This window comes from Leuresthes tenuis, unplaced genomic scaffold (genome assembly GCF_036924035.1).
Source record: "Leuresthes tenuis unplaced genomic scaffold, fLeuTen1.0.hap1 SCAF_21, whole genome shotgun sequence".
Lineage (NCBI taxonomy): Eukaryota > Metazoa > Chordata > Actinopteri > Atheriniformes > Atherinopsidae > Leuresthes > Leuresthes tenuis.
In genome coordinates, this window is record NW_027325375.1 from 29,822,320 (window position 1) to 29,832,571 (window position 10,252).

At 42.9% G+C, this 10,252-nt stretch overlaps 1 protein-coding gene across 1 annotated transcript in view; it reads right to left on the minus strand.

The window, feature by feature from the left end:
• The window catches only part of LOC140279227 (ryanodine receptor 1-like), a 46,361-nt gene extending 36,256 nt beyond the window's left edge, over positions 1-10,105 (minus strand). Inside the window, exons 1-20 of the mRNA XM_072374325.1 lie at positions 9,921-10,105; positions 5,390-5,509; positions 5,193-5,291; positions 5,049-5,069; positions 4,710-4,784; positions 4,492-4,570; positions 4,297-4,409; positions 4,120-4,219; positions 3,946-4,042; positions 3,479-3,553; positions 3,247-3,403; positions 3,000-3,164; positions 2,735-2,856; positions 2,466-2,652; positions 2,219-2,354; positions 2,035-2,130; positions 1,106-1,224; positions 875-1,008; positions 551-792; positions 222-414 (exon numbers count right to left, since the gene is read on the minus strand). Coding sequence (XP_072230426.1) covers positions 222-414; positions 551-792; positions 875-1,008; positions 1,106-1,224; positions 2,035-2,130; positions 2,219-2,354; positions 2,466-2,652; positions 2,735-2,856; positions 3,000-3,164; positions 3,247-3,403; positions 3,479-3,553; positions 3,946-4,042; positions 4,120-4,219; positions 4,297-4,409; positions 4,492-4,570; positions 4,710-4,784; positions 5,049-5,069; positions 5,193-5,291; positions 5,390-5,509; positions 9,921-9,968 — 2,378 coding nt within the window. The 5' untranslated portion in view covers positions 9,969-10,105. The remainder of the gene's footprint in view (positions 1-221; positions 415-550; positions 793-874; positions 1,009-1,105; positions 1,225-2,034; positions 2,131-2,218; positions 2,355-2,465; positions 2,653-2,734; positions 2,857-2,999; positions 3,165-3,246; positions 3,404-3,478; positions 3,554-3,945; positions 4,043-4,119; positions 4,220-4,296; positions 4,410-4,491; positions 4,571-4,709; positions 4,785-5,048; positions 5,070-5,192; positions 5,292-5,389; positions 5,510-9,920) is intronic.
• Positions 10,106-10,252: the final 147 nt, after the last annotated feature.

Consider the following 10,252-nt stretch of genomic DNA (forward strand, 5'->3'; position numbering starts at 1 on the left):
GAAACCTATCACAGGAACAAACTAACAAACACACACTGTGGGAGGAAAGCTAAGTACCAAGAGAGAGATAAAACCCAAAGTCCACACAGAAAGGCCCCAGTCGGGAAGCTTCTTGCTGTGAGGCAACAGTGCTAACAACCACACCACTGTGCAGCCTTAAGTCATCACTAATCAAAAAGTACATTAAGAAAATGTGCATTTTTCAAGTCTTAATGTCCTACTTAACGCCTGCAGAGAAGCTGACAACTGGAAAGAACAGGCTGTCCACGTTGAAGTTCTCAAACATTCCCTGAACAGGATGTCCGTTGATACGGAAGGAGATGCTGGGTACACTGAGATCCAAACAGCAGCTGACCACGTCCTCTGCTGCCAGGATGTGCTGACTGGGAGAAGCCACGTGGCGTGGAACACGTCCTGTAGACACGGGAAGCCCGTTAAATCCTCCTCAGTCAGCGTAAATTAAACCTTTCGCATTTTACTGGTTATGTAAGAACAAAGAGATGCGATGAAAAATGTTTAAATCAGAGATTACTTGTCAGATTTAGTTTACCTGACCAGAGTTGAAGCCCATCAAAACCGTAGGAGTAGAGGTCATCACCAACACCATTCGCCCCCCAGCCCTCCCCCCCACCAGGGTAAGGGCTGTAGCCCTCTGTCAGAGCCCAACCCACACGTAGGTGATATGCCTGAGCTGTGAGGAACGGCTCAACGTGGTCAACCATCACCTCAAAATACCACTTCTTATACTGAGTGGATCCTTCACACGTTCCCAGGAAGATGTTGGGTCTCATGCTGAAGATGAGATCAGAACAAAAACTCAGTTCAGACGCCTCCGGTGGGAAGAAAGACGCCGCGCTCGTTCACACCGACCTACCTGGTTACATAGTTGATTATGCTGGTTTGAAGCAAGAGGTCACGACCTGGAAGCAGGTTCTCTGTGATGAGGTTCTGATTGGACCGAACAGCCACACCGTTACACACACAGAGGGAACACAGCACATCCAAGACCTGGCAGGGAAAGATGGACAGGTATCCATGAGAGCTGTGGCCAGCTAACAAGCTGTGGCTTTGCACCGCTGAGCAAACCATTTGACGGGTTTTTGACCTTGTGATTGCGTCCGTGCTTATCCAGAAGAGAGATGATTGATTTGATGTGATTCTCCTGGATGATATTCAGCACCTCTGGACTCTCAATCAGAACACAGTACAACACCTCCAGGATTCCTGTCATACAAAGGACAAATTACTTCTTCATTTCCAGCATTTTATGTACTGGGACGCAATACAAATCTTCTGGTGCTTACTGGGTCTTAAAATTATTTACATACAATCTCAGGTGAACAATGACAATTATCTATTATTATATATTATATTATATATTCATTATTATTTATTATTTGAACAAAAACTAAGCCAAAACACAGAGACAGGGTGAGAAAAACTAAGTGCACCCCATGACTGGACAGCCTGTAGAACCACCTTTAGCATCAATAACTTGAACTAATCATCTTCTTTGAGTCTTTCACGCTGAAGCCTTTTGGTAAACTTTACAGCGTTGCTTCATTTCATTGATTGCTGGAATATGTTCAGCTCTCTTAAAGGTCCCCGTCAGGTTGAGGTCTTTAACTGCACCATCAAAACAATTTTATGCTTCTTTTTTTTTCTGTTGTCCTGTTGATGAGCCAGTTTCAGCCCAGCTTTAGCTGTGGGACAGATGGCCTCACATCTGACTCTAGAATACTTTGGTATCCAGAGGAGTTCATGGTGGACTCAATGACTGCAAGGTGCCCAGGTCCTGTGGCTGCAGAACCAGCCCAGATCATCAGCCCTCCACCACCGTGCTTGACAGCTGGTATGAGGTGTTTGTGCTGATATGCTGTGTTTGGTTTCCTCCAAACGTGCTGCTGTGCATTATGACCAAACATCTCCACAGTTTTTCCATTTACTTGTGGTTTACCAGATTGTGTAGTCTGTACACAGTGTGCAGGAATCAGTGAGCACCACACACACCTTCATCTTTACAGCCAAACGTACCTGATGAAGCCTCCAAGCGATCCAGTTTGCTGACCAGCCAGTCAAGGTTGTCACAGAACAGCGCGCAGTTAGCACGATTTCCTCTGATCAAAGAGGCTTCACAAAAGAGGAGAAACTTCAGCAACACAGTGTATTCACAGATAAAAAAAAGAGTGGCAAGATGTGAGGAACACAACTGACATACCTAACAACTCATACAGTAAATTTACTATCTCTTTCCAGGACTCTGCAGCTTCTTCCCCAGCGTACTCTGAGAAGTGTGCGGCTGTGTTGTACACATTGAGCCGGTCAACACAGTCCAGAACCAGCGTGATCATGCCCTGTCAAAAGGCAGCAGATGCTTTCAGAAAAACTATGCCCGCTGAAAATAAGACAACCAAACAAAATACACATCCAATATCCAGCTGTTAACCCTCGTTGTGCTGACCAACCTCTTCCTGGAAAAGGTTCTGTCTGTTCTTGAGGGAGCGAAGCTTGAACTGCTTCTCCTCGTGCTCCAGTTCCTCCTCAGGGGGTCGGAAGTAGAAAATGAGGTCCTGCAGCGACAGCACCACTGTGTCCATGGGCAGAGATGGGGGATTGGAAGATTTATTCTTCCCACTCAGCGCATCCAGACCTCTGGAGACATGAAAAGAACATTAAGGACAAAGCAAATGGCTGTTTTAAAACATCTATTTAGATATAATTGAAGAAATGCTACTTGATAAACTGGCTGAAGAGGCCTGTCGTGCTGTAAATCATTCTGGCAGCTTGAGACTCTTCAGTCTGGGATCGAGCGACTGTGAGTGCGTCGTCCATGTGGCCTTCTTTATGGAGTATGGCCTAAGGATTGAACACAGCTCTCTTAAAACACAAGCATGCACCCAACACTCCTACATACCTACAACACATGCTGTTTCAAATGAGCTCGAACTGGTGCTGGAGCAGATTTAACAAGCTGATCTTAATGTATGATTCTTCTATACCTTTCTCTTCAGAGGGCCGAGACGTGCAGATTTGGCATCAACAGCCGCATATGTAAGCCAGAGGCCGGTTGAAACGTGCTGCACGAAGCACATGGACTCTCCATACTTAATCTCAGGTGTGCCCATGCCTTCCACATCACGCTTCTGGGTCACTTCGATTTTTTCCTGTAGTTTGAACAAATTTTTGTTAATGCTGTCAATAAATATCTATATTTTTACTGGAAATCTTAATCTTTCATAAAAGAACCTTAGAAATTCTGAAGCAGAAGGCTGACATCTTGGAATTTGCTTTCTCCGAGTCCACCAACAGAAGTCCTTTCTCCTCATCCAGGCACAGGTATCTGCCTGTTGTTATGTGGCGTATCCGGAAAGACTGGCCCCATTTAATGTGACCCCCGCTCCAGCTGCCAAGACGCAGAAACGAATGAGCATCGGCAAATTGCAAAGTCGTTAAGAAAGAGAAAGGAATCAATACTCACCCGATACGCAGCGGCTCGAGTCTCCATAAGGACCGAGCGTGGCTGCATACAGCACCGCCTTCGTAATGAACAAGTCTGGGAACAACACAAAAAAAGGTCAATAAAATCTGGAAATCTGAGTCTGCCAAATTAAATAATATTCAGATTAATTTCATAGTTTATGAGCACGTTATGACACACATTTACAGACATTTTAAGCTTTCTTATGCAGCATTTGTCAGTTATTCCATCATTAGGAAGAACATCATATTACCGATTCTTTGGTGATGTGTTTATTTCTGACAAATATGGATCTGAGCAGATAATACAGCAAGAAAATATCACATTTTAAGAATAAGCGGCTCTAAAATGACTTCCATCATCACGTATCATGAAACAAAACCAGAGGCAGTTTCACAACAGTGTCGGTAACATATGAGGGAAAACGGCAGAGAAAAACCTTGTGAGGAACCTTATCTATACATCACCTGCGCTGGTCATCCCCTTGGTCCGCTCCTGGGATTGCCAAACACTCGTCCATGTGACCATGGAATAGCCTGAGCACGTACCCTCCGGTCAGGAAACCTAGAAAGCGACAGTTTTATTGCTGAGGTTCAATGTTTGAGGATAAAGTCACTCATTTTTTTTTCTTTTTTACACACCTTCAGCTAGCTCACATCCAGACATCACGGGGGTCATAGTCCACAGTGTTTGCATGAAGGAAGCGTCTACCATCAGGTCACCGCTTGCATAGGAAAGGTGCTGAGGAGGGTCCGGATGGTTATGTTGGCAGAAAATAACTCACAACCTCAAACAAACAGGCAGTACAGTCATTTTACCAGGTATCGCTCTGATGAGACACTGACGAGAATGAGGTCATCTCCCACTCTGACCTTCTCACCCTCAGACCTTTGCTTGGAGGCTGGATGTATGGTCCACCAGCAGGCCTCTCCTATGATGGACAAATTGATGAAGGACACAGACGTCTAAGCTGGTATACGTGAGTTATACTGAGTGGTAACATTTAAACGCACCTGTGGAGTCTTCCTGCAAGCCCACATCAAAAGCCAGCTTGTCTGTCAGTGAGCGCGAGGTCGTCAAACAGCTCAAGTACTGCAACATGAGTCCAGAGGGAACACGTTTGCATCATGAGATGAAATGCACTTTAAATCTTTTCCAAAATATCAGCTCATACTCCAGTTAGAAGCTCCTCTGACTGCTGCTAGGTGAAGAAATAACAGACTGTGCTCACCATGCTGGAGTGAGTGTGTTTCAGGAGGATCGCGTGTCCATACAACAGGGTTCGGTGGCCCCCACCTTGTGATGACTGGGGTAAGGAAGATGAGACAGTTTGTACTGTTTAATCAGTAAAAAAAAAGGGCTTGATCTCTTTGAAGCGCAGCAGTGTGTGGAGGGGCAAGATTCAAGCAAAAGCCATGCAAAACGGAAATGGAACATAACAAACTGCAAAGTATTCTCTCATCCTTATGGGCTGTTAGCATTATCATGTCCACTGAATAAACAGAGAGAAGCACATAAAGAAGGAGGGGAAAGGGTAATAACTGCGATGAGACGGGGATGGTTCCCTTACCCATTTGTCCAAATCGACCGCCTTCGGTTGGCAGGTTGAAGGTGGATTAAGTGAGAACAGAAACAGTGAAATTTACTTGCTGAATAAAACATAGATGTGTATTGTATGAGAATGCTTTTATGGAGAGGTTTAACTGTGTCCTACCTCATCCACAGAAGAGTTGGACAGCATCTCCTGCAATGCTCGAACCGACAGGGACTGCTCCAAAATGTAGCAGCAGATAGCAAGGTCTGGAGGGACATTCTGAAAGGCAGCATGACCAGTAAACCCGGTGAACTGAGGCAAGGCAAATTCTCACAGGAATGAGATAAAAGTCATTCAGAGCTGTGTCCTTTCACTACCTGAGCATTTGAGGTGGTCTCGAGGAAACACAGACGATTTCCAAAGCCTTCACATGACAGACACACCTTGATCTGCTCCTTCAGAATAGATGCAGTGCACTGCAGCACCACTTGATCATCCTACAGAAACAGCATTATTCAAAGTGATTTAGACATTTCTGCATTATAACGTGATGTGTCACAGCTCGTGTACCACCACAGTCTGGTGGAACCAGATTATACAACAGTCTACTTATCATATATTTATTTCTGCAACAGTCAGACTGATAGAGTCGCTAAACCTTGGCTTAGGTGAGTTAAATTAGCATAGACCTGTGACATATGTCAACACGTTCTCCTTGTATGCAGCGAGTCCTTGATAACATTATGCTTTCACATTTTAAAGGCAGGCTCGTCTACACTGACCCACATTGAGACATATCTGTGAAGGGTTTACCTCACTGCAACATGTCTATATACCAAGAAACTACAAAGGAACGCAGCTTGTGTGCATGTCTGATGATGTAAAAACATAGAAATGACAGGTTTTGTGGCTGTCGAGCAACAAATCAGAGACTTTGTGGCCAAAACCAGAAAAAAACGCCCAAATTAAAGCACTAAAACACAGCTCCCTAACCTTCCCTCTTATGTTCTATTACTTTCCTTTGCAGTGCTTGTCACAGGCTCAACTATAATGTCCTCGCCTCTCTGGCTCCAAGACCCCCACTCAGCCCTCTATTTCAGGCAGCCGCACCTGCCGTTCACACGTCCCCTTCTGGAGCACAACAGATGTTTAGGATTTGACAGCAAGGAGGTAAAGAATTCCCAGCATTGCTCTGATTCAGCATTATATTTAGCTGATTGGTCGATGATGAGTAGAAGCTAAATTCAAACTTTCATCCTCTGTGAACGCTTCAGATTCGTTTATTCCTTAAATCATGACATATGCCAGCTGCTAACGAATGTTATTGCAACAAATGTCGTCCAATAATGTGAAAGTTATGGAAGTAATTCAGGTACAAAACGACAACATCTGATAAATCTTTAATATTTACACAGACATCTTGCATTTAACAGCAGTCATTTTTTGGTAAATTTAATCTATTTTATTCAACTTTTAGTTTGGTTTTAATTGAGTTCTATTTGTCTTTTATCTATTTATTCTCATTTCCTTGTTTCACTAACAAGCATAAGCATTTTATTTTAGTTTGATTGTGGTCCTACATTCCACTTTTTATCTGCCTCTGTTGTTTTCTCTTATTTAGACTTACATAAAGTACGATGGTGTTTCCTTTCACCTCCTAATTAAGTGTTGTTCAGAGTACAATCCTTTATTTAAACTGTGGTACGACGGTGTGGTACAGTGTGGGATTTATTGCTTCCAGTATAATTTTCAGAGGTTTTGCGTCTGCATTCTGCAAATCGCTTTGTGCTACATTCATTTCAATGAAAAGTGACATTTATATAAAGTCTGATTAACTGATATGATCAAACTGATAAAAATGTTCCATGCTGTTGCCTTTGAGTCTGCGATGCAGATCGTGGTTACGTGCACGGAGAAGAACTGGCTGCTGCTGTTGTATCTTCACAGCATGCTATTTAAAAGCACACATTAGTGCAGATATACTCTAAGCACGACACATCATTTGAGTAGATTGTGTTAGATGTGTTTTTATGGTGCAAGAAAGCTTTAACATAAGCCTGAGAGTTTTGTAGTGTTGTAAAGTGGAAGTGAGACAGTTTGTTTCCTGTCCTGGACACGTTGGCTACTTAATCTTCTTAAATAACACCAGACATAAAAATCAAGTAATTACTTATTCCAACAACTATCAGATGAAGCAAAAAAAGCATCTTAAAACATAATAAAAGTACTGGAGAGCATTTATAAACTTAAATCCTCCAGAGCTCCCTTTTTGGAACTAGTTTCCATCACTTTGGAGTATTTTTTTCTGCCGTTTGAAGAAACAGAACCATTGAAAAGACATGAAACTTTTAATTTCTACAATAAATTAATAAAAAAAGAGCCCAGCTACAGTAGCACACAACTGTTCTGTGTTGTTGTGCTGCGTGAAGCTTTGTATGAAGGTTGTTTTGTATTTTTAGTTTGATCCAGTTCCAGAGCAGCAATGAGATCAGATATTTGGTAAAAGATGCATTAACAGTATACTGGAGGACTTTTAGAATACTATTGCTTTAGAACAATGCTCCACTTCACACTGTGATATTAAACAATAACTAATAAAAATTCTATGAATTAACAAAAGATGATGAGTGTAGATACCATGACGTCACCAACTGGTGTCATTTTGAGCTCCTGAGTTCAGTATTTTGGCAGTAATTCCTCATTTGGAGAGCAGATCCAGTGCTGCTGGCTGAAAATGAGCTCAAACCACACATAAACACATGGCATCAGACCTGTTCTAAAGTATACCCTGCTTTACTAAAGGTTCTCCAAAGCACCAGCACCAGCCTGCAGTCAGGGCCTGGAGGCTGGTTAACTGAGACCAGCTAGATCGACACAAAGGTTTATGACTGCCGGCGTTAAAAGTTTAGATCCAGAAATCAACAAAGAACATCAGAAACTTAACTTAGAAGTGGAAGCACATGAGCTCCCTGCTCCTCCCAAGGCTTTAATCTTAATATTCTGCATAGAGGACGTTCACAACTTCCATTTTCAACTGTGTATTTTATAAAAATTGAGTGTTTTAATATCTCCAGCTGGTATTTCTAGATCCCACTGGAAATAAATCCCATTTGCAGCACCAAAGAGACATTTAAAGGGGCATAAAGATGTGGCTCTGTGGCAGTTCTCAGCTGAGCCCTTCAAGAACCAGCTCAGAAGTGGTTCAAGCACCAGGCCTAAACCATGCAAGTGGAACAGAGATACACAGGATTTCTTTTCACAAGCGGCCCCTTTGCTGGCCCTTAGAATGAATGCAGGTCTCAGGATTTTCCTCACTGGATTCGCTTCAGATCCGGCGACTTCAACCTTCTTTTATACACAGTTTATGTGAAGCAACAGCTCGATTATTATGGGCAGCAGTCACTCGACAACAGCCTTGACAGCAGATTGTGGAAAAACTGGGTGAATTACCTAAAATGCTGCCAAAATAACACCTGAAAAGAGACACTGTTGATCAAGTAAGAAGGTTCCCACATGGACTGAAGTAAGCAGGTGGTGAAATGGGCCAAGTGCTAATCCTCACACAGTAAATATAGAACCCAGCTGAGATCAGGGTGACGGTAAGTTAATGATGCATTGTTAACATATTTCATCCAGTGCTGAGTGTCAAGCCAAGAGACAATGTTACCTGTAAACATTTATTTTAGCTGTAAGAGTCCATGTTCATGAGAAAACGCATGTGGACGTTGTCGTGTTCGTATTCATCCACAGATCAGGTACTTGTGTCTCAAAGCAAAGTGTCTGACTGTTCCTCTGCAGAAAATTGAATCAAGCAGCGATCGCTTTCAAGAGAGGCTGAAATGCAGTCTATAGATAATCTGTGTCTGGCTTGCGCTCACATAAGGACTCGAATTACTCGAGTTTAGAAAAAACTTGAGTGACAAAATGTTGAATATGTGCGGTAGTATCAACACTGGGCCTCCAAATAAAGAGTGTTGCATTACAGAAGTCTGCTTGCAAGGCCACAATGTCCTTCGACAGGCTGTGGCGCAGAGATCTAAAAAGGAAACCCGATAGCTTGGCACTGAGCAATGTATCAGAAATAAACTAAATGTCTTACGCATATCCCTTATTCTCAATCAAGTAAAACCGGCTGAAAACTGAATATGTTCAGTTAGAAAAGCCCACAGAAGTGAGAATAAACAGACTTTCTGTGGATTCACCCAATAGTCTCACCTTGATTCGGTGACTAGTACAAGACTTTTATTTCTAAAGAACAGCAGAATGAGGTCTTATGACACAAGCATCAATCGGACAGAGAACATTTGGGCCATATTAATCTGCCAGGATTGTTTTATAAAACCGCAGATGGTCCCAGTACAATCGTCTGCGATGAATAACTGATGTGCAGCTGAGGCCGGACCATCACTCAACCAGTTATCAGTTTCACACTTCAGGGAAGGCTTTGTTCAGACGTACGAATCCACACTCAACTTACTCAAAGAAATGATATTTGATCTTTCTTTTCTTTCCTCTAATGCTGATGTCTTTCTCAGCTACAGGTGAAATGTTTTGCTTGAAGCATGCGAGTCAATCCAAGACAAATAGTCCTAATTTCAAGTAAAGAAAAAAACAGATAAACTATGGGGAAATACTTTGTTTCAAAGTTTATGAAATCTGCTTTATGTCTGTTAACGGTCACCCGGCAACGGGGGTTTTCTTCTCTGTGATAACACGGCAGTAACTCACATGTCCGTTGGGATATAAATAGGGAACAATACTGACAAAAGCCGCCACCTGCTCCTGTCAGTCTGTTCAGTCTAAGTAAAGAAAGTCATTCAACTCTGCAAATGTTTGACTATTACACGTTCAAAAGATCTTTTTCTCTCCACCGCTAGCCCAACAAGTTTTTGAGAGAGCATCACTTACTGTACGCAGGAACTGGATCTCTTCCTCTCCATCGGCACCTTCTGCCATCCTCCCGAGGTATTACCAGCTAAACCCTGAGAGAAATGGGAAACACGGTTCTGTGACTCCCGGTGCCAGAATGCCCCCCACATACGGTGGGTTTCTGAAGGGTAAAGTGTGTCCCCTGCCTCTCCCAGGCTGTGTTGTGAGGCTCAGGGATTGACTGATCATTATTTACAGCTGTTCATAACAGCATCATAGAGAGGTGGAGCAAGCTGACAACACTGAAGCAGCATATTGTGCTCTGCTGCAATGTTATAAATAGTTGCAGTTTGGGGGAAATATGGAAGAAA